The sequence below is a fragment of the Geotrypetes seraphini genome, chromosome 1 (genome assembly GCF_902459505.1).
Source record: "Geotrypetes seraphini chromosome 1, aGeoSer1.1, whole genome shotgun sequence".
Taxonomy (NCBI): Eukaryota; Metazoa; Chordata; class Amphibia; order Gymnophiona; family Dermophiidae; genus Geotrypetes; species Geotrypetes seraphini.
This window is the reverse complement of record NC_047084.1, coordinates 84,060,622-84,085,667: the sequence shown is the minus strand read 5'-3', so window position 1 is coordinate 84,085,667 and position 25,046 is coordinate 84,060,622. Positions and strand designations below refer to the sequence as shown.

Genomic DNA, 25,046 nt, shown 5'->3' with positions numbered 1-25,046 from the left:
AATCTCTACATTCCACGGATTTCCAAAGAAAGGAAAACTAAAGGCAAAGGAGAACTGGCATGGCTTACTAGAGAGGTGAAGGAAGCCATAAAAGAAAAGAAGGACTCCTTTAAAAAATGGAAACGCACGAAAACAACCGAAGCTTGGAACAAATACAAAGATGATCAAAAGAAATGTCACAAGGCGGTGAGGGATGCCAAAAAGGACTATGAGGAGAAAATAGCGCAAGAGGCCAAAAATTTCAAGCCCTTCTTTAGATACGTAAAAGGAAAAAAACCTGCAAAAGAGGCGGTGGGACCACTGGATGACCAGGGAAGAAAAGGGTACATCAAGGAAGACAAACAAATTGCAGACAGACTAAATTCCTTCTTTGCATCTGTCTTTACGAAGGAGGATGCCACAACAATACCAGAAGCAGTGAAAGTGTTCAAAGGAGTAATAGAGGACAGCCTTACCACAGTAGACTTGGACCAGATATGCTACCAGATTGACAATCTTAAAAGTGACAAATCCCCTGGACCTGATGGAATTCACCCGAGAGTCTTAAAAGAACTGAAGGTTGAAATCGGAGAGCTTTTGCAAAAACTTGCCAACCTGTCAATTAGAACTGGACAGATATCGGACGATTGGAAGATAGCGAACATCACGCCAATTTTCAAAAAAGGATCAAGAGGAGATCTGGGCAACTACAGACCTGTGAGTCTTATGTCTGTCCCTGGAAAGATGGTTGAAGCACTGATTAAAGATAGCATAGTCCAGCACTTGGATACACACAACCTGATGAAAGCCAGTCAACATGGTTTCAGGAAAGGGAAATCATGTTTGACAAATTTACTTCAATTTTTTGAGACTGAACAAACAAATTGATAGTGGAGAACTGGTTGACATAATATACTTGGACTTCCAGAAAGTGTTCGACAAGGTTCCACATGAAAGACTTCTCAGGAAACTACAAAGCCATGGAATAGAGGGAGATATACTAAGATGGATAGGCAAATGGCTGGAGAACAGAAAGCAGAGAGTGGGCATAAATGGTAAGTTCTCAGACTGGGAGAAAGTGACCAGCGGTGTGCCCCAAGGCTCGGTACTTGGGCCCATCTTATTTAATATTTTCATCAATGGCCTAGAACAGGGGTGTCCAAAGTCCCTCCTTGAGGGCCGAATCCAGTCGGGTTTTCAGGATTTCCCCAATGAATATGCATTGAAACCAATGCATGCACTTAGATCTCATGCATATTCATTGGGGAAATCCTGAAAACCTGACTGGATTCGGCCCTCAAGGAGGGACTTTGGACACCCCTGGCCTAGAAGAAGGAACATCCAGTGAGATCATCAAGTTTGCAGACGACACAAAGCTACGCCGGGCAATCAGATCACAGAAGGATAGCGAGGAACTCCAGAGTGACTTGTGTCAGTTAGAGAAATGGGTGGAGAAATGGCAGATGAAGTTTAATGTGGAAAAAGTGCAAAGTAATGCATTTAGGCAGAAAGAACAAGGAACACGAGTATAGAATGTCAGGTGAAACTCTGGGTAAGAGCGAACAAGAAAAGGATCTGGGTGTACTGATAGATAGGACCCTGAAACCGTTGGCACAATGCGCGGCAGCGGCAAAGAAAGCAAATAGAATGTTAGGCATGATAAAGAAAGGAATCACAAGTGGATCGGAGAAAGTTATAATGCTGCTTTATAGGGCAATGATCAGACCACACTTGGAATACTGTGTCCAACATTGGTCTCCCAACCTAAAGAAGGATATAAAACTGCTGGCCGTGTCGGCAGACGGACATGAACTAACTGAGGTTTTTAAAAAAAGACTCCCACAGTGAAGACTATTCAACAAAAAAGATAAGTTGTGTGGTCTAGTTTTTCAAATTTGGACAATATGCACAGTATTCGCTGAAGATTTTTTGAAAACGCACTATATCTTCAGTAGTGATTGGTGAAGGGTTTATATTAGCTTTAAAAAAAATAGCACAAAAAAAGTTAAAACAAGTATTTATTGGCCAATGGAGCAGGAGTATTACATCTACGCGGATCATCTCAGCTTGTGATTGTATGGCTATGCGTAGGCTTCATCTCTGAGGCCGCTTAGTAAGCCCTACAGTGTTAGGGATTAACAATACTGATGTGTATTGTTCTATATAAATGGTTAGCTTTATCTAAGCCAGGTATAAAGAAACAAGTGGAAAGACTGCATTTCCCAGCAGGCCTAGAGCCAGGGGCAGGAAAGAGCAGGGCTTGAATACAAGCCACTTCCAATCAGTCCCAAATTGGTGTAGTCCAGGTGAGGAGCTCTGTGAGAGCAGGCTACACCAACACACCTGCCAGAAGGATTAATCAGTTTCCTGCAGTGAGAGAAAAGGGAGTAACTTTCTCAAAGCAGGGGAGCCAGCTCTAGAAGCAGTGGGAGCACCAGCCTCAGAGTACACACCGGCTCCCAACCCAGCAAGCCAGAGCCAGTCAGCCGGTTGCAAGTTACAGATTGCCAGCCCAAGGAATTAAGAAGCTACAGTCTACCTCCTGGCTACCAGACCAGGCAGAGGTGGGTGATACAGAAGTCACATATAGTGGGATGTTTGGGCAGTACATTGAGTTGGCTGATGAAGATTTTGTACATGATATGGAGATAGAGGAAACAGAGCAACCCATTATTGAAAGTATGAAAACAAGCTGATCTTTTCCTGTTATGGCAGCTGGGAGAAAATGTGGAATGTGTACTACCTTAAGACAAGGCGGGAAAGTTTTTGTGTTGGAAGAAAGCTTTACATTACAAACCAGTTGTTTTTTTTTGTTTGTTTGTTTTTCTCTTTTGGAGACAGTAAGCTGGAAACTAACTATTGTTTGTGTTCTAAATGCTGCCAGGATACCAGGTGATACAAACCTGAAGGTTTTGTTTTGATTTTTTTGTTCAATATAGTATTCTTGAGAAATTGCACCTCTGACTCTGAACTGGTTGCTTTTCCTTTATTCCAATACCAAGTTACCATTAGAACCTCGCATAACCGCTCGGCTGAGGTTTATGTGCACTGGGTAAGGCCACTTGCTGAGCCCAGCTTGCTCGTGCCCGGTCACAATATTCTCAAGGCCAGCTTGTTAACTCGGCTCCGTGGCTGCACTGCCCAAGCCTGTGCTCCACCCCCAGACAGTTCCCTCCTCCCTTCTATGACTCTACTGCCCAATTCTGGCAGGATGTGGTTTCTTAAGCCAGCATCAGATCAGGGAAGTGCTATACTTTCCTCCTATCACTGATGCTGGCCCATGAATCTGCACCCTGCTGGAACAAGGCAGCACTGTCAGAGGAGGAGGAGGAAGGAAGGAAGCCACAGCCCTGGGCGTTTGGTGCCTTTAAGCGCCTTCGTCCTGGGCAGAGCCTTGGGTCCGTAGATTAAGGCAGTCCTGCAAACCCTGAAGTCCCATGGTCTACAAATCTGCCTCGTGCACAGTCCTCGAGGCACTCTTGAAAACCTGGCTGGATGTAACTAAAGAACAGGATCTGAAAACGCTTTTCAGTCAGTCAAGTGAAGTCTGGTTTGAAATCCCAGGCTGGGGCATGTCTTAGACTGCTCTTAAAATCACCAGCAAAGAAATATCTTTCATGCAACAAATTGTCATATCAATACCTAAGCTGTTTGTTTTACCAACCTGACCCAATACTTTCCCATTTCCTGATTCCCTGATTCAGTACTCCTCCTCCTCATAAAACTCTGCTCAAATACCCTCCCACCTTCTTGCTCCCCCTGTCGCCTATCAGGGTTCTCTCTGATGGCTAGTTGGGGGCAGTAGTGATCCCCAGATGTTGTTACCCTGGATGATCCTTGAAAAATGATGACCCTTAACAGTTTTGTTGTATTTCTATAGGGAGTCAAACTGCCCAGTAAGGGAGTACTTGAGGAAATGATTTGTGTAGTCCTTATAGTTTTCGTCTATCCATATTTTATAGCCCTTCAAGAGTAGTGTCATGACATTGCTATTTGAATGGTTTTAGGGCTCCTTTTGCAAAGCCACAGTAATCGCTCCAATGCCCACAGGGATTTAATGGGTGCATTTGCCGCCAAGTTGCCACCGCCGCTGCTTTGAAAAAAAAAAAAAAGGGGGGGGGTTAATTTGATCATTTTAATATTTGAATATCAAAAACTTGGACTGGATGTTTAATTAAATTGAGACGTGCACATAAAATACATTATGTATATTTTCAGGAACATAATTTCTTTTTTTTTTCTCTCTCTCTCTCTTTCGGACTTTTAGGGCCCTTGAGATTTCTTTCTCAGACAGACTCTGTCACAGCCTTCTTGGGAGATACCGTTTTGCTAAAGTGTGAAGTAGTTGGAGAGCCCATGCCTACTGTACACTGGCAGAAGAATCAAGAGGACCTGATATTAAGTCCCGGTGACACACGACTCGCTGTCTTGCCCTCTGGATCATTACAAATTAGTAGACTTCAACCAGGAGACAGTGGGAATTATCGATGTCTAGCAAAAAACCCCGGCAGTTTCAGAACTGGAAATGAAGCTGAAGTCCGAATATTATCAGGTGAGACACCTTTTTTAAGTACAGAATTAGCATTCTAACCAATGGATGTGATTAATTAAGGGACCCTGTTACTAAAGGGTCTTATGCACGTGGTTACTGCCCATAAACAGGTTATTATATGTGCACATTAAAAGGTTTTGCAGTAGTTTATCTGTTTCTATGCATTAACCATATGTTAGAAACCAAAAGAAACTTTGTGGAATGACGATGTTCCTAAAATGGACTTTATTTGAAAAATGTCAAAGTTCCAAAGGTATAATAAATCATCCACATAAAAGTAAAATAATCCACATGAAAAACCTTAAAGGACCTAGTCCACTAGGGACGCAGGACCCAACACGGTCCATGTTTCGACAAAGAGTCTTCAGGGGTCCCTGAGGGTCCTATAATGGTGAATACATGGAAATGCTAACATGTGGTGAACCGCAAGTAAGACGCTGCTTGCATCCAAAGTGAATATGTTACTCAATTTGTCAGAAATATTATATCGGGGGGGAGCATGGCATGGGCAGAAAATGGGTATTGAAATGTTAACTAACTGGCTAAGGCAGAATTAACAAAGGATCACTTACCATCATTGATCCCTCTACGGTGAGCTGGGTGGTGCTTCAATACTGTGTTTTCAATCAGTAGGAATAGGAAAGTTCTCTGGAGTAGAGAATGACACGGGGACAAATTTTTCCCCGTCCTCAAAGATTCTCAATATCCCCATCCTGTTCCTGCCCCATTTCTGCAAGATCTACCTTAATTGCACAAGCCTCGGACACTTATGATTTTAGAGTGTTCGAGGCTTGTGCAGATGAGGACAGAGCTTGCAGGAATGGGGCAGGGACAGAGCTCGCAGGGTCTGGGGAAATTTGTCATGAAGTCATTCTCTCTGCTGGAGTTCTGCAGAGCTTGCCTGTCCCTCGCTATTGAAAATGCGATACTGAAACAGCACCACCTCCTGGCAGGACTATAGGTGGAGGACTCTCACTCAGCTTAGATGGAATAGCGCTTGCTACTGTATCTCTTGAATAGGATGCACTATGGCCCTGACTCTATAAACAGTGCCTAACTCAGTCAATCAAAGTTAGCCGCCATTTGTAGAATCATATCTAGTGTTGCCTAAATCAATTTAGGTGCCAGTAGATGTCATAATGTTAGCCACTGGTATATTAAGTCAGAGTTTTCTTAGCCTAATATACCAGTGCCTAAGATAGATGCCTACTGGCACGTAACTCAATACACGCGCAAACTCTGCTCCAAGCACGCCTACTTTCCATTTAGGCACCTCGGTGTAGACACCCACTGAAAGGTGGTAGGTGCCTATTGAGTTAGGCATCTACCTGCTAATTAATTCCCCCCTTTTATCAAGCTGTGCTAGAGATTTTCAGTGCAGGTTGCTGAAGTAAGTGCTCCGACACTCATAGGAATTCTATGAGCATCAGAGCATTTACTGCGCCGACCCGCACTAAAAACCTCTAGCATAGCTTGATAAAAGGGGTTTAAAATTGTTTATTAATCTGTTTTTAATGGCACAATCAATTATCAGCACCAATTAACCGGAAGCTGGACCATGCAATAATCTGAATGTTAATATACAACATGCAATAAAAACATTGGAAAAGCCCCTTCTTAGATAAGGCAATGTGTTAAATCCAAAACTTTAGTAGAAGGGTCCCGACATTGGGATGCCTTTTATGTGATGGTTTTATATTGGTCATTCCTGGCCACCAATCAGGATCCTTGGTCACCAACGTGAACATTTTGACCTCCTTTCCTTTTCCCTATTTCAGTTTGTGACAAACCCACTGCTAAACCTGGCTTTGTTCCAGAGAAAGTTAGAAAAAACACTAGGTCCCTTCTCAGAAGAGCTGATCAGATTAGTGCCAAAGCCCTTGAGACAGTTGACTACCCCTCAGATAGTGAGATGGAGCACGATAGGGACTGCCACAGTAGCCACAGCTATGAAGTTATGTATCAGAATGAAACTGTTATAAAGCCTAATGTTTTCTGTTGCCAAAAGGAATCCTGTCCCTTTAAGGAAGTTCCAGTACAGGGAAGATAGGAGAAGAGAGCTCAGTCCTATCCCCCTGCTCAGGAGGTGTGGCTTTGAGAAGCATAGGGAGAGAGCTCAGAGTCGGGAAGGGGGGCAAGCACGTGAGCAGTAGAACAGATCACCTGAGCTATGGGAGGGCAAGGAGGTGGAGATGTCTGAGGAAGAGGAACAGGAGTTTCTCCAAGTTACTGAGAGCCCAGAAACTTGTGAAACCATGGACATCACAGAGTTGCCAGTGGAACCAGCAGTGCCACAAGAGTTTATGGAGGTGGTTTCTGTGATAGTGCAAAGCATATACCTTAAGTGATTATGTAGAAAAGGGTTTCTCCCCCCCCCCCCCCTTTTCGCTGCATTGGAAAGGGCAGCTGGCCCATTTAAGACAGCAAGAGAGAGTTATTGTTTTCCCTCTGAACTGTATTTGGACATTATTTTTCTTTTTACCTGTTGATTCCTATTATCAGAAAAAACAAGGAAGGCAACCAAGTCACATCAAGGTCTGCGTGGGGGAAGCTCACAGTGCCAAACTTGTCTCACAACTTATAAGCCAAATACAGTGTAACATGTCAAAAAAGCATGTCACACTGTATAATGTTATAGGGCGCTCTCAGTGTGAACCCTCAGTGATAGGAGCACAGCTCCGACACTTCACTTCTGGGTCAAGGCAATAAGCCTCCACCCACACACCATCATCGAGCGCCCTGTGTGTGCAAGAATCAAAGCAATCAACAATCAAAGTGAGTAAATAAAACTCAACACAACACAAACAACCTGAGCGACCCCCACACAAACCCTGCCAGCCAAACCCCCTCAAAAAACGCACAAAATCAGAACAAAATCAAAAACCATACCAAAAAATGAAGAACATATCCAAAAATAAACAATACTTATCCAAAACTACCACACCGACGGAAAAACCGCGCCAGGAGGAAAGGTTCTGCTTTCCCCACGCGCCAGGGGGGTCTGCTTCCCCCACGCACACCTTGATGTGACTTGGTTGCCTTCCTTGTTTTTTCTAGTTTAGGATTTGTTTGGCAAATCAGGAGTGTCTTGTTGTTGTTGATTCCTATTATCAAGCAGTGCTGAGAACTAGTCAGCAGGGAACTGTCCAGAAGAGCTGAATTGGAAAGAACTCTGAAACAAAGTTTGCTGTTGTTGGCAGTGTTTTAAAACAGTTTTTGGTTTTCTTCTTACTTACCAAGATTGAACTTTTTTTTTCCACATGGCTGCTTTAGTTTGGAATTTTCCTTTTGTGGGGAAAAGAACCAGTATTTTTGACTACCAGGGTGGGAGCTATAACTTTGTGGGTTTTACTTTCTAAGCAAAATATCTTGAGCAGGTTCTGGGGATTTCTCCAACCTGGAGGTCACAACCTTCAGTGCAGGCTGTACTTGATACATGTGCCCAAAACCAGGAAGAATTTTGCCTTTTTGGGTTTGTTTTATGGATAGTTTTGTTTTGTTTCATTTTTTTTTGTGTGTCTTTTTTTAAAAATATTTTTTGTTAGGAACAAACAGGAGAAACGTGTTTGTGTTTTGTTTTGTTTTGATGAAGACTGGCTATCCTGAACTCTGACTAGTTGAAAGATGAAATAAAAACAAATAACTGCTATTTGAATGTTATGTTTTCTTTGGGGTCATTTGTATGCACGACATTGCTTTGCACAGTAGCACTAGGCAGTTGCCTAGCTTGAATCTATCTGAGGGTATCCTCAGTTTCAGGGGAACATGCCCAGACCTAAGAAAAGTCGCGGCTAGCGACACGCTGCAGCGGTACGTAGGAATTGTATCTTGCCTCAACTTGATCCCAATTTTTAAAATTAATATTGAATACCGAAACGACCCTTTTTAAAGCATAATCTCCTTCTCTATTGTTATATCAATGTTTAGTTATCACATACTGTATATTTAACGCTGAGCACCTGGTAATGGATGCAGCCATTTCACTGGATGATTGCCTTTTGGACTAGATACACATGGCTTGAAAATTTGGTATAGGAACCAGGAAAGGAGAAGATTATCTGAGATGGGATGAAAGGACTCTACTATTATAGCTGCCCCATAGGCAGAGTACAGAGAAAATGCTGAATGTTTCTCCTAATATTAAAACTTGTGCTCTGGCCTGTATACTGTATATGCAATTGTGAAAGTTACCCCTCAGCTGTGGTGGGGCAGACCTTGGGGACAGTGAAAAAGTACCCTGAGGCTGTAGGGTTACTATATGGCTCCAGAAAAAGGAGGACAGATTGAGACATCCGGGTTTTACATCCATTTGTTTCAGTAGAAATAAAACCCGGGTGTCTTAATCCATCCTCCTTTTTCTGGAGCCATATGGTAACCCTACCTGAGAGAGTATTTAGTAGAGCTCAGAAAATTCTGCTTGCTGTCTTTGCTGCCACCATCAAGATATTCAAAAAGTTTCCCAAAGGGGAACTCAGCTTTAGCAAAATGCTGCATCTTCACAAAGAGTGGGAAGCCATGCAAGTTTAGCAATTAGGCAAAATGAATGGTTGCCTCGGATGGCAGCTTCTGGGGACAGCAAAGATCATCCGCAGTCGGAGAAAAGCAATAGATCCTGAAACCACACAAAGGAGCATTGGCATAAACCTTTACTCACAGGGAGACTAGATTTTCAAATAGTCCATTAATCCAAAATTGCCTGTTTGGGGGATTCTCTCTCTAAGGAGGTACCGTAGATGCTGTGAAGAATGAAAGTAAGGTCATGTAGAGAAAAGCATGCTGGGAGTCGTAGGCCTTAGAGGTCAAGAAATCACAATGACTAGCAGAAAGATGGGGCATTAATTGCTCAGACCATTCAGAATTTGTATAGCAGGCAGAAGTGTTGGGAAGCTGAGATTGGAAGCTGTTCTACAGACAGATGCTTTTGAAGCAGTGGGCAAGACAGACAACTCAGAGTTGTGCAGAACTCAGGGGCCTGAAATGGTGGCCAGGCAATAGTCAGAAAAGCAAATACCATTTCAAAATGTCACAGATGCATCATGGGGTGATGGCAATATACTTGTGCTGTATTATAGAACTATGGAATAATCAGGCAGGTAGTACTGTATGTTTTAAAATAAAATTGTCAGCCCTCATGTTAGTTTGAATTTGGATTTAGAAAGGGAAAAAGGGTGTAATATGGCTCTAAGAGTCACAGACAAATTGAAGGGAACTACGTAGCATTAAAGGGGGGAGTTATCAAGCTGTGTTAGAGCTTCAAGTTGCATTATTTGCCCCTTAACCATGGCAGGATTAATTCTTCAAGGGCCTCTAGGCACACAAGTACACTGGGCCCCGCCCACACCCCGCCCTCATTTATCTGTTTTCTTATTTACTTTGTTATTTCCACTTGTATTTCTTTTTTCTTAATTCAAAACAAACAAAGATTAGCATACCAGTGCACAGTTTTTCTTCTATGCAACCCCCCAACATCTCTAAATAAATCCCCCTTCCTTCCCTTCCCACCACCTACTTACCCAGGACTTTAACGCTGAACCCTTTCCATACATATATAAAAGTGTTCAAATATATTGTAAAGTAGTAATACTGTCCAAAATATAAGTCTATATTAATAACAACACCTCTCAACTGCCTCACTCTGTCAACCAACTGTAACCCATATGTACAAACAACCAAATCTGTAACTCTTCTAGTATGTTCCACGCCATGTATGTTAACTTGTAACAAAACAACAAGGCAAGCAGTCCACCAAAGAATCCAACATGAAAAAGAAGATTGGCAGAAAATAAGGAGATTCAAATCAGGTTTATTCAAGGTGCTCTCAAGAACCATGCCCAATGCATTTCGCCCAACACTATCAAAAAACCATGCCTTTCATACAAACAGAACACAACACCTTCACCTAGCATGGAATATGTAATCACAAACTAACCTCTCCCCCTTTTTACAAAATTGTAGTATGTTTTTTAGCCACGGTTGTAACAGCTCAGATGCCCATAGCATTCTGTGCATCACAGCTGTTACCACCACGACCGGGGCTAAAAAATGCTCTACAGTTTTGTAAAAGGGGAGATAAAATAGAAATATGTAGACAAAGGCTAAATTGAACCACCAAGAAGCTGGACTCTGCATACAATGCAACACCACAGGAACAGCAATGCAAAAAAATAAATAAATATAAATTTTTTTTCTTTCTTTGTCTTCTCTGGTTTTTGTTTTCCTCATCTTCTTGTCACTCTCTCTTTCTTTTATCCACTGTCTGCCCCTTCTATATGGCATCTTCTGTCCTTCCATGCCACTTCCAGAAACTATATTCCTCCCCCTTCCATCTTTCCCTTCACCCCATTGGTCTGGCATCCATTTTCTTCCATTCCCTCCTACAATGGTCTGGCATCACTCTCCTCTTCTTCCCTTCCCTCTCCCACACCCCCATGATCTGACATTTCACTCTTTCCTCTCCCTTCCCCCCACTTCCATCAGCATCAGCACCCTTTCTTTCCCCCAACCCAATTCCATCCAGTATCCTTCCCCCTTATGTCTTCCACCTTATGTCTCTCTCCCCTTTCCCTGCACACCAATTCCATCAGCATCTGCCCCCTTTCTCTCCCTCTACCACCTTTCCCACACAGCAACGGCAACAGCGATGCCCCCCATGGCAATGCCCCCCTCCCATGGCAATGGCAAAAGCCCCCCCCCCCCCGGCATCAATGACAACAACACCTGTTCTCCCCCCTCCAGCATTGACGGATGGTAATGCGGCCTCATCCCAGCATCAGACGCAACATCCGGCTGTGCTCCAGGAAGATCCCGTGATGACTGCAGGAAGAAGTAAGTGATGTCAGAGGGGGATGACCGGCAGACGCAGTCATCGTGGGACCTTCCTGGAGTAGAGCCGGCTGCGTTGCCGTTGATGCTGGGGGGAGGCCACATTGCTGTCCGCTGATGCTGGGGGTGGATGGGAGGGCCGATGTTGTTGTCGATGCCGTGGAGGGGCCCGTTGCTGTGTGTGTGTGTGGGGGGGGGACCCTTCGCCATCTGAAAAAAAAAAAAAATTGGCATCTTAAGTCGCCCTTCAGCGGGTTCTCCTGACTATTTTGGGCCCTAGGCACGGGCCTACTGGGCCTACCCATTAATCCAGCCCTGCCCTTAACGCAAGTTAAAGGGCATTAACATGACTTAAATTACGATTACACAGTGAATGCTAAGTCACCAAGGGCTAAAGGAGCGGACTCACAGTGAACCTGATTCTCGGGCAATAAGGGTCATGGACTTTAACCATCTATCAAAAGTAATTCAATTAGATGGAAGTTTCCAAGTGTATTAAAAATTGGTTATACCGCCAAATCAAAACTTCTTAGTGGTTTACAGGGCATTAAAAAGGGATTACATAATGTAAGTGACAAAGTTAAAGACATAATATAAAATCAACAGACTGAAAACAGGACAAAACAAAATTTGCTAAACAAAACAGGAACAAAAGGAATTAGGGTAGAACTACATTATTGATAGGAAAGAAAGAACAAGAAAAAAGGAAATACAGTAGGTGGGGGAAACAAAGTAAGAAAAAAGAAGAATCGAATTACAGTATTTGAAAAAGTGAAAACTCGTCCTTACGAGGATGGTTAGAGCTAGGGGACAATGGGCCCCCTACTGCTCTGGACTCTCAGGACCCTATACTAATGGTCAGTCCACTCCTGGATGCAAAACAGGCAATAGGGTTACCATATGTCTCCAGAAAAGAAAGACATCCAGGTTTTACCTCCATTGTTTTCAATGGAAGGAAAACCCGGATGTGTCAATCTGTCCTCCTATTTTTGGAATGGAGCAAAAAATGAACTAATCAAATATACCCATAGGTCATCTGTGGAAAGGAGTCAGGACCTCAGACCATATTGCTATATCTCAGCCAGTGGCTGTTTGACCAAATGCAATTGTGGTTTTAATCATCGGACCACCTCCATCCCTTCCAATATATGTATCACAGTTAATAATAGGAAAAAAAAATTTTGTGCAAAAAGCAGCAAATTTATATAATGAATTTAATTGATGGTTGATAACTCATAAATAGGTAAATATATAAAAAGACCACTTATCTTACTGGTCGTAGAAACTGACTCTTTTTATATATTTACCTATTTACGAGTTTATCAACCATCAATTCAATTCATTATATAAATTTGCTGCTTTTTGCACATTACAAAATCTGCTGTGTTTTTGCACAAATTTTTTTTTTTTCCCTATTAAGTGTGATACATATATTGGAAGGAATGTGAGCTCCTAATGCTCTAACCACGTCTCAACTCCTGCGCTCTTCTCAACCCCTCTCAGAGCCCGCCAAACTTTATTGCAAAGGATCCTGTTTTACTCAGGTAGGGCTGATAATCGAAAAGTTAGCATTTAGTGGGGCAGCTTGCTAAATTTCTCCAAGCCAGCATGGAGTCCGGGTCAGCTCCTACTCTAAGTCAGCCATTCACTTCTGCAGGGGAGCAGCGATTTCCAATGTGAAACGCTGGGTTCAGTGATGAAAATTAAGGGGGGGGGGCGGAGTCAGCAGCCGAAAAATCGCGAATAAGCAAATCCGCAGATACGGAAACCGCAAATACGGAGGGAGAAGTGTATATTGGTATTTATTTGGTTGAATGCGGCTGGCTGTATGCACGTACTTGGATTATTAATGACAGTACTCTGACTTGGCTCAGCATTGAATATCCAGGTCAGATTTAGCCACCAGCTGAATATCAAAGGTCCTATTTCAAGGAGCATATGTTTAAAGGACAGAGCCAAGTAGATTCTGAAGGAATTCCCAAACACATTAGAATATAAGAATTGCCATATTGGGGCAGATTGAAGGTCCATCAAGCCCAGCACCCTGTTTCCAACAGTGGTCAACCCAGGCCCCATGAACCTAGCTAGATCCCAAGTAGTAAAACTGATTTTATATTGCTTATCCTAGGAATAAGCAGTGGATTTCCCCATGCCATCTCAATAATGGCCTATGGTCATCTCTTTTAGGAAATTATCCAAATCTTTTTTTTAAACCCCACTACATACAGTAGTTTATTGAATAGATCCTATTCATTTGGTAGAATATTGGAATTAATCCCTTTATAAAGGCTTATTTTCTTGCTTTGGTTGGGCACATTCTTTTTGTTGTAGAACGTTAAAAAAACAAATTGAACACCGTGGATTCAATATGACCCAACATGTTTTTAGACAGAGAATGGGAGCAAAATCTTTGGTGAAAAACAATATCACTGCCTAGTTTGAGGATTCCTATTTCTATCAGAGCAACACAAGTAAATTAAAGTGATATGAATGAATCCCAGCTGGCTACTTTTCATATTTATGGATATTGTATCGGCGAATGCTACCCTTATAGGAAACAGAAAAGCTAGCAACATGGAGAAATTTCATTACCACCAAGCTTGTGTGCTTTAAAGCTCTGATGTTATGATTTTTGAATTTCATAGACTATATTCAGGGACCTTTTCTACAATCTATCACATAGCTTTATGGGGAAAAAAAAAATCCAAATATACCACTGAGAAAATGTGTTTCTCCATTATTCCACACTGCATTTTCTATAAGTTTTTAGTCCAGAGTGTTTATAAATCTGGAATATAACACCCCAAGGACTAGCTAGGGTAGATGGAGAGTATGGTAAGGCTATATTAGCAGGCGATATAATTTGCAAGTATTACAGATCTTTGAAAATCTATCATTATTAGAAGGTCAATGATCAATAGTTTAAAATATACACTTTTAGAAATAAACTGATGCTGAGATCAATCCTTTTTCTTTATTAATTTACCCTGCATTTTCTTCATTGCCCTTTGAGCTTTCAGTTTAATCAAAACAAGGCTGAGACCCAGCACCTTGAGCAGCAAGGGATTAGTGATTATATTTATGGCCCTCAGCTAAGTGCCTTGTATGAGGATTTGATGCTAATAAATTTGGGCTGCAAAAACTTGGAGTATGGTACAGTTTAGGGGGTGAAGAACTTTTATGCACAAAGCAGGAGCATGACATAGGTGTGATCTCATGTGATGATCTTAAGATGGTCAAACAGGTGGAAAAGGCAATGGTGAAAGCTATAAGAATGCTTGGGTGAATAGAGAGAGGAATGGCCAGTAGGAAAAAGGAGGTAATGATGCCTCTGTATAAGACTATATTGTATATGTGGGAGTGGCCTTAGGTATATGAGCCAATCAGAGCCTTAGGCTCCTCCCAGAATGCATCGGGAAGGGGAAGGCCCACCATTTTGGTGTGGCGGGCCTGCTGGCCAGAGGGTGTAAACATCCCTTTGACCAGAATTTCTACAAAGAGGTATGGGGGGATGGGTGTGGGGTTTGGGAGGCCTTGCTGTGTGGGGTGGGGGTGTCGCCAGTTGGGAGATCTGGAGGGGGTGTCACTGGTTGGGGGGGTCAGAAGTTCCAGGTGTTTCCGGCAGGAGGGAGTGGGCATCCAGGGGGAAGTCACTGGTTGGGGGGGTGTCACTAGGTGAGGGATCAGAAGCTCCAGGGGGGGTTCTGGCAGGAGGGAGTAGGCAACTGGGGGAATTCTGGAGGGAGGGGGTTTCAGGGATTCCAGCAGGAGGGAGTGGGCATCCCTCCTGCTGGGAGAATTCTTGGGGGGTTCGGGGGTTCACTGGTTGGGGGGTGTCACTAGATGAGGGATCAGAAGTTCCAGGGGGGGGGGTTCTGGCAGGAGGGAGTAGGCAACTGGGGGAATTCTGGAGGGAAGGGGTTTCAGGGATTCCAGCAGGAGGGAGTGGGCATCTCTCCTGCTGGGAGAATTCTTGGGGGGTTCGGGGGTTCTTTCGGGAGGGAGTGGCATCCCTCCTGTCAGGGGACTTCCCTTGCTGCAATCAACTGATGGCAATGTGATTCTCTAACTGGCGCCTGTGACGTGGGTGCTGGTTAGAGAATTGGGGCTGTTAGGCAGGGTTAGGCATCTGTCCGTTAGAGAAGACTTGAATCTATATAGGATACCAGTCTGCAATTCTCAGCCGCTTCTTAGGCAGCTCTTGAGATTGGTGTCCTATACCGTATTTTCCCCTATGTGTATCTGAATTAAAAAAAAGCTTGGGACATTTGTTCTTTAGGGGAGAGGAAAGGATACTATAGGAGATGGCATGGATAGGCAGAAGGAAAAAGAAAAGCAAGTGGAGAGTGGGACTGTGCACATCAACCTTGGAACCAACAAATTTATTAATATAAACTTAAACTGAGCACATACAGTATATAAATACATAACTATAAAGTCCCTAGTCTTTAGTGACCGATGATTGGGATACTGTAGGAATGCCAATAGAGACTGAATGTGGTTCAGAAGTTGTTGCATTCGGTGGTGGTGGACTGTTTATAGGTGAAGTATATACTTCTCTGGAGTCACTCCTAAAACATTTTCTGCTACGTTCCTCTGTCTGTGATCTTGCTACATATATTTGTGTCTCTCGGATGTATGTGGATGTTGATCGTGTATTGTGTGATTTGGCTTTTGACTATGGGTAGACAATTCCTCTTTTGTAATCATCTTCGTCCCTTTTGAACTTTTGATTCTTCATTGCTTTGATGTCTTGATGAAATTTGTCCAAACATTTATTAACATCTACAAGGATTAGATCATAATTGGGATCTTCTTCCCTTAAGGCTCCTTTTACTTAGACGCACTAGCCGATTTAGAGCGTGCTAAATGCTAACGCGTCCAGCATCAGCATTTAGCACGTGCTAAATTGGCTAGCATGCCTTAGTAAAAGAGGGGGTTAGTGTCAATTTTTCCTCTATTATAGGTTGTAATTCTTTACTTTTTTCTTTAGAAGTCTCTGCTAAGAGGATCATGAGGTTCTAGTGAACATTTGTTAAAAATGGTGCACCACCTGTAAGGAAACCTTTGATTATCAGGGAACATATTAGGTGCTTTTTTAATCCTCAATCCTCTTGGTAGCCTCTTGGCTCGACAATAATTGATTAGACCAATGGAGTACCGTTCAAAATGAATGTTGTCTCTTTTTAATTGTATAACTTCTGGCCATCGATCTTCTCTTGAGATTGTGTTAAACATAATTGTCATCATTCAAAATCAGGGGTTCTTTATTTAAATTGTGTAAATGTTGCTCTGAGAAGCTTAAAATGTTGTCCCAAGGCTGGAAAGACATTTCCCTTCCAAGTGAAGACCAGTATAAATCACAAAGACTAGGGGCTCCTTTTATCAAGGTGGGCTACGGGGATTAGTGCGTCGGATATTTCAACACGTACTAATCCCTGTGGCATACCAAAAAACTAATGCCTCGTTAATGAAGGCGTTATCGACTAGCGCGGCAGGCAGTTGAACGCGTGGTATTCTGCGCGTTAACCGCCTACCGCTGCTTGATAAAAGGAGCCCTAGGAAAACCAATCCCATGTAAAACAGAGCAGAAAAAGAAAGTGGGGAGTGGGACTGTACACAGCAACCTTGGAATCAACAAATTTATTAATATAAACTTAATTAAAAACTGAGCACATATATTAATACATAAATATAAAGTTCTTAGTCTTTAGTGATCTGGTGATTGGGATACTGTAGAAGTGTCAATAGAGACCCGGTGTGCTTCAGAAGTTGTTGCATTCGGTAGCGGTGGACTGTTTATAGGTGAAGTATATACTTCTCTGGAGTCGCTCCTAACACGTTTCTTGCTGCGTTCCTCTGTCTGTGATCTTGCAACGTATATTTGTGTCTTTGGGATGTATGCGGATGTTGATTGTGTGATTTGGCCTTTGAATATGGGTAGACAATTCCTCTGTCGTAATCATCTTCGACCCTTTTGAACTTATGATTCTTCATTGTTCTCATGCCTTGCCGAAATTTGTCCAAACTACTTAGGCCATATGCTCTTCATCTGCCTTCATTTTTCTGTTTCTATGTAACTCTGCAATTATTTTTATTTATTTTATTTATTTAGGTATTTATATATTGCCTATCAAGGTTATCTAGGCAGTTTACAATTAGGTACTTAAGCATTTTCCCTATCTGTCCTGATGGGCTCACAATCTATCTAATGTACCAATTATGGGTTTTGGGTCTGACCACTAGGGATATTCTTTGCTGTGAAATGGTAAGAAAGAGCTGTTCCTATAATGCAGTGATTAATGGCCCTAATTTCTTCCCTTTTGAGGAACATTCTCTTATTTATAGATATTCATATCTTGTTAACTTTTGGCAATACTAATTTAGACAGGACCTTGTTAAAAACAGTGCTTAATACCATTGAACAATGGGTTTTGTTGTGGTAGCAGCTGCCGTGAGGCAAAATCCCTAAAGTCCTTTAAATCCCTATGGGCTTTGGGGGCAGTTACTGTAGCAACAGCCGCTAGTGGCTTTGTAAAAAATAAAAATAAAAAAAAGGGAGGCAGGAGTATAGAAACATAGAAACATGATGACAGATAAAGGCCAAATGACCCCTCTAGTCTAGATCCCACATGCCTGTCCCAGGCCCTTTTGAATTCAGACACAGTCTCTGTCTCCACCACCTCTTCTGGGAGACTGTTCCAGGCATCTACCAACCTTTCTGTAAAAAAAGTATTTCCTTAGATTACTCCGGAGCCTATCACCTAACTTCATCTTATGCCCTCTCATTCCAGAGCTTCCTTTCAAATGAAAGAGACTCGACTCATGCACATTTATATTATGTAGGTATTTAAACGACTATCATATCTCCCCCTCTCCCACCTTTCCTCCAAAGTATACAGATTGAGATCTTTAAGTCTGTCCCCATACGCCTTATGATGAAGACCACATACCATTTTAGTAGCCTTCCTCTGGACTGACTCCATCCTTTTATATCTTTTTGAAGGTGCGGCCTCCAGAATTGTACACAATATTCTAAATGAGGTCTCACCAAAGTCTTATACAGGGGCATCAATACCTCCTTTTCACTTCTAGCCATACCTCTTCCTACGCAACCTAGCGTCCTTCTAGCTTTCGCCGTCACCTTGTCAACCTGTTTAGCCACCTTAAGATCATCACATAAGCTCTTCACTCCCTAATCTGTACCGTTCCCTCGAGTTTTTGCAGGGAACCTGATTGACGCACGTCTGGCACCGTTTTGGTAGGCGCCAGACAATTATGGTGCCGCTTGCAGAATCTGGCCCTTAGTGCTGATAACTGGGTGTCTACAATCAATTACTGGCAATAATTGTCTATAACTGGAATTTACACACACATATCTTTATAGTTGCTATTCTATAAAGATGGGAATGTAAATTTTTCCATGCGGAATCAAAAAGGGGGCATGGATGGGTCAGGGGCATTTCTAGGATTTGCAATCAAGAGTTATAGAATTCAGATATAGATCTGCACATAATCTACCCCTTCCCCCTTTTTGTAAAGCTTCACTAGCGGCTGCCGTGCGGCAAAAGCCCCGAAGCCCTTTAAATCTCTATGGGTTTCGGGGCAGTTACTGCAGCAGAAGCTGTTAGAGTGGCTTTGTAAGAGGGAGGGGGGTTTAGTATGCCAGGGTTTAGGTGGTGTAACTTCTTACATCCAAAATTGGGCACAGATCCCGGCACTAAGTGCTGCTCTGGAAACTGCACCCAACTTGGATCACTATTTATAGGATAAGTTTCCAAGTTTATTTCGGTTTTGATATACCTGAGGGGTGTACAATTTTAAAAAGAATGGGGGTAAAAATAACTTATATAGACTAACTAAATAAATATGATACATATAGGCAAGTAAAATAAGGAGCTGGGGATGAACTACTGTACATTGTCTTGATAGGAAAGAAAGGGAAGGGAAGTTACACGAGGATAAAAAGGGTAGGGTAGGGAAAAGTTCTTAGATCGATCAATAATCTACAATCAAGCTACAGAATCAATTAGATCTTAGAAAGTATCTTATCATATGAATCACTAACTAAAAAAAGTTTTTAAGGTTGGACTTAATTGTGTGAGGGATGTTTCATGTCGCAGGTAAGGTGGAAGAGCATTCCAAAGTGTTGGCGCTGTTATGGAAAAAATAATCTTGCATGTAGTATCACACATCAACAATTAAGAGGTTTTGTTGACTAGAACACAGAGATCTGGCAGGAATGTAAGGAATAAGCAATCTACATATCCTGGAGAGTTATTGTACATTTTTGGCACCTATTGAGTCCCAAATGTCCACAAGAATTATCTCTATACCTCTTTATGGTTTGTACTACTTTTCAATTAACTTTTTAATGTCGGGTCAAACTGGCCAGGGCAACCTCCTTTCCTTGTTCAAAGTCTAACCCGTCATGAAGCAATTCAGATCCCCGCTGCTTATTCATTTTTATAAGATTTTCTTGTAAACTTCTATGTTATTTAATCTGAAAGATGGCATATAACAGTGGTCTCAAACTCAAACCCTTTGCAGGGACACATTTTGGATTTGTAGGTACTTGGAGGGCCTCAGAAATAATAGTTTTTTGGTTTATTTATCGCCCACCCTTATCCAGGGCGAGTTACATGTTAACATTCAAAATAAAATGTAACATTTATCATACAAAATACATCAAGACTAATACTATACCAACTACATACATACATATACAATCAGATTGCATAAAACATACTAACCAATCCTATCCTACATCAAAATGTAAAATACATAAAGCACACAAGATGCCTCAGTGAAAAACATCTTTATGCCAAATGAGAAAACTAGACCATTGAAAACCTCCGCGACCAGCACTCAGCCCTCAGTCATTACTCCTACCCCCTCAGCCAAACTCAGTTAATGTCTTAAAACTCTTTATAGTTTATAAATCTTTCCTTTTGGCTAAGTCCTAATAATAATATTGCAATTTATAGCTAAAGAGACATATGATCAAGAAACTATTTTATTTTACTTTTGTGATTATGATAAACATACCGAGGGCCTCAAAATAGCACCTGGCGGGCCACGAGTTTGAGACCACTGACATATAAAGATGTAAATAAACTAAAATACATATTGCATTAGTCTGAAAAGGCACATTCTGCTGATCTGCAATATAAAATAGAACAAGTAGGATCTTGCTTAGGGGCATTAACTCTTCCTTTCTTTTACTATGCAGTCCAGCATCCCTTTGGCTATGGCCACCACCTTGTCACAATGGTTTACCACCTTAAGATCCTCAGACACTGTCACCCCAAGGACTTGCATACCATACATTATTTTATTGGATGAATGTCTCTTCAGTGTTGAATAGTCTGAAACAGGTCTTATCAGTGCTCATATATTTGTTTATGGCATTTAAATACCACCTATCAAGGTTATGTAAGCAGTCTACAATCAGGTACTCAAGCATTTTTTCTTATGTGTCCCAGTGGGCTCACAATCTATCTAATGCACCTGGGGCAATGGAAGATTGAGTGACTTGCCCAGGGTCACAAGGAGCAGCGTGGGATTTGAACTCGCACCCACAGGGTGCTGAGGCTATAGCTCTAACCACTAGGCCATTCATTCATTCAATCAATCAATCAATCAGTACTTTAGTCTACCCTTCCAATAGAGTCCAGAATAGGTTACAATTCAACATGCATAAAATAGATCAACAGCAAGATAGTACAAACCCATTATTACATGAAATTGAATTTAGTTTCCACAGTTGCAGAATATTTAAAGACCCATTCAAATATCAGTTTGAAAACAAAATCTGCATTTCCAGGCCTCTGTTAAGTAAAAAGATAAGATTTTACAGCTTTCTTGAAGCTCATCATCTCTTACAAAGATCTTACAAACAATGAGATTTGATGCCACAGTTTCAGCATGAAATAAGAATAAGCTCGTCTACGGGCATTTTCTAGGTGATGAGATCTTCCGGGAGGCATACATAACCATTTTTCTCCTTGTGACTGTGGAGATTGTCCGGGAACATAAGTTGATAATTTCTTTAACATGTAACCTGGAATCATGTTATGAAAGATTTTAAAGGCCAAAACCAGGGCCTTAAAGATATAACGTCTTCCAGTAGGCAACCAATACACAGAGGCCAATGCTGGGGAGAAGTGGTCATGAATATCCAAAATTTTTCAGCAGCCAAACTGCTGCATTTTGTACACATTGTAATCATAATCAGGTCTTTGCACCTATAAATAGTGCATTACAGTAATCCATACGTGATAAAACAAAAGCATAACGTCGTTGAGCAAAATCAGCTTGAGAAAAATACACTTGAATTTATATATACACAGTACGTGGACAAATGCCTGTGCTTGCTAGAGTGGTAAAATTTCTAGATGTCATAAATGACTACTGCAAGGAACATCTGGTCCTGTAACTGACAAAATGAGGTCCTATTTAATTTACTTATTTTTCAGTTACGGGACCAGCTGTTCCATGAAGTAACTATTTATGACATCTAGAAATTATATCACCCTAGCAAGCACTGATGAGACATTCATCCAACTAATTCTGGGGTAATTAAAACTTTCTCTTATTAATATGTTGCCAATTCAATTAGCCTTTTTTCTATCCAAGTGCTAACCAGGCCTTATGCTGCTTAGCTTCTGAGATCAGATGCACTCGGGTTGGTATGGCCATAGGCTAGCCTTTCTTATTTTGCTGTCTGTTTCTTCATCCTGGTCAGGTAAGCAGTAGTCTTTTTATACTATATCCATTTCACATGAAATTGTTATCTATAATTAGGGTTACCATATAGCTCCAGAAAAAGGAGGACGGATTGAGACATCCGGGTTTTACTCCATTGCTTTCAATGGAAGTAAAACCCAGATGTCTCTATCTGACCTCCTTACTTCCATTGTTTTCAGTAGAAGTCCACCGGTCGACTATCGTTTTGTGGCAAAAAGCCACCGCTTCAAAGCCATTGCTTCAAAGTGAAAAAAACGCTCAGTTCAATGGACAAACTATCTGTTTGATGTATTTTTCCTCTGCAAATAAGCACAACGAACATCTCCATGCCATGCCTCCTGGAGCCACTACCCCCCGAACCCCTAAAAAATAGAAGGGATGCCCATTGCCACCGGACGCCCCCCTCCAAACCTCCCCCGTACCCCTTTAAAGCATCGGAAGCAGAAATACCACTCTCTAGCTCCTGTTTTGGGCCCACCTGTCTAAATGACGGATCTTCCCCTCCCTCTATATCCAGGATACTGAGGGAGGAGCCTAAGGCCCTGATTGGCTTGACCAATCAGGACTTTAGTCTCCTCCTTCAATATCCTGGATACAGAGAGAGGTGCCTAAGGCCTGATTGACTCAGATGCCTATGGCCTTACCCCTTGGGAGAGGCCTTAGACATCTGAATCAATCAAGGCTATGCGCTTCCAGAGGACGTAATAGGGCAGAGTACGGTACTGGGGTTTAAGAAAGGATTGGACAATTTCCTGCTGGAAAAGGGGATAGAGGGGTATAGATAGAAGATTACTGCACAGGTCCTGGACCTGTTGGGCTGCCGCGTGAGCGGACTGCTGGGCACAATGGACCTCAGGTCTGACCCAGCGGAGGCATTGCTTATGTTCTTAAGGCCTTTGGTCCTCTCCCTGTGCATCACAGGATGCACCGGGAAGGCATTTAGACAGGCGGGCCAGAAGCAGGAGCATGAGAATGGGCTTCCTGCTTCCAAAGTTTTAAAAAAGGTGTAGGGGGCGGTTCAGTGGCAAGAGGCAGTGGGTATCTCTCCTGCCATTTTGGGGTGTTCAGGGGTAGGGGTTATCTGGTGGCAGGAGGGAGTGGGCATCCCTCCTGCCATTTTGGGGGGGATTCAGGAGGGGCAGTGACTCTGGGTTGCCTGGTATGGGGAGACATGTTGTGGGGGGGTTCTACATGGCAGGAGGGATTGGACATCCTTCCTGACATTTGTTTTGGGTTCAGGAGGATAGTGGCTCGAGGGTGCCTGCTCAGGGAGGCCACAATTGAGCTGTCATCGGCAGTGGAGGACTTTTTTTTTTTTTTTTCCATTTTTTTGTATGGCGCAGTTACTAACAGATCTAGACAAATCGGTTTTTATGATCACTAAAACCCCATTTGGAATAGCCAAGCGATGTTAGTGCGTCAATCACTTGGCTATTTTGCATGGAGTTTTAGCTAATTTGCATGGCTGGATCGAAAGTTGGGCAATCAAGGTGAAAAACATGCGGTGGGCCGTTTTGTGCAACGGGTCGGTAACAGTGATCATTGCTAAAGCTGTGAAAAAAGGTTTAGCAATGATCGTTGACTTTAGTGCATCTACCCTATGTCCCCTCATGGATTTCTCTGTGTTCCTATGATGACAACTGTTCTCCATACCTTCTTTCAGCAGCTCCGCATCATATCATCAATTGGCTCACCAACTTGTTAAATAGTTCCTTGAACCAAGGGCACCTATCCAAAGAAATGGGAAAAATAGCCTTAACCCCTATACCGAAAACAGCCCAAGCAGACCTCTCCATAGCATTTAACTACAGACTGATTGCTGGCATTCTGATCCTCACTAAAATCCTCGAGTCCCATGTCAGCAAGCAACTAACCTCTTACATAGAGCAACACTCCTGCCTTCATACATCCCAATACGACTTCCGATAAAAGCACAGCACCGAGCTCCTCATCATCACCTTAATCACTAAACTCAAACAATTGCTAAGTTTGGGTCATCAGGCAATATTACTCCAATTTGATATCTTTGTAGCCTTCGACTCAGTGGACCACTAATTACTCCTAACCAAACTCTCAGAAATCGGTAAAACAAGAACTGTACTGATTTGGTTCACCGACTCCCTACAAAATCATGAATATGTAATCAAAAGGCAAGAATCATACTCCTACCCTTGGAAGGCATTCTGTGGCATCCCACAAGGCTCCCCATTATCCCCAATCCTATTCAATTTATTCATGAGCTCACTGGGTCACATCAAACTGAAAGATGAAACGGTACTATCATATGCCAACGACATCCTTCTCCTTATTCCCAAAACGAAAAACCATCCTAATATTGCTTAAAAAATCTCAAATAATATATAGTAACATAGTAGATGACAGCAGATAAAGACCCGAATGGCCAATCTAGTCTGTCCAAACTGATTCAATTTAAATTTTTTAAATTTTTTCTTCTTAGCTATTTCTGGGCAAGAATCCAAAGCTGTACCCGGTACTGTGCTTGGGTTCCAACTGCCGAAATCTCCGTCAAAACCTACTTCAGCCCATCTACACCCTCCCAGCCATTGAAGCCCTTTCCAGCCCATCCTCCCCCAAATGGCCACATAAAGACTCAGACCGTGCAAGTCTGCACAGTACTGGCCTTAGTTCAATATTTAATATTATTTTCTGATTCTAGATCCTCTGTGTTCATCCCACGCTTCTTTGAACTCAGTCACCATTTTCCTCTCCACCACCTCTCTCTCAGGAGCGCATTCCAGGCATCCACCACCCTCTCCGTAAAGTAGAATTTCCTAACGTTGCTCTTGAATCTACCACCCCTCAACCTCAAATTATGTCCTCTGGTTTTACCATTTTCCTTTCTCTGGAAAAGATTTTGTTCTACGTTAATACCCTTCAAGTATTTGAACGTCTGAATCATATCTCTCCTGTCCCTCCTTTCCTC

The 25,046-nt window shown here is 42.3% G+C and overlaps 1 protein-coding gene across 3 annotated transcripts in view; it reads left to right on the top strand.

The window, feature by feature from the left end:
* The window catches only part of DCC (DCC netrin 1 receptor), a 906,493-nt gene that overhangs the window by 12,070 nt on the left and 869,377 nt on the right, over nt 1-25,046 (top strand). For 2 of the 3 annotated variants that reach the window (XM_033934287.1, XM_033934268.1), the window contains exons 1-2: nt 2,288-2,543; nt 4,247-4,531. In XM_033934287.1, coding sequence (XP_033790178.1) covers nt 4,336-4,531 — 196 coding nt within the window. In that variant the 5' untranslated portion in view covers nt 2,288-2,543; nt 4,247-4,335. Of the gene's footprint in view, nt 1-2,287; nt 2,544-4,246; nt 4,532-25,046 lie in introns of those variants that run through there. The other variant, XM_033934276.1, reaches the window with a different exon arrangement.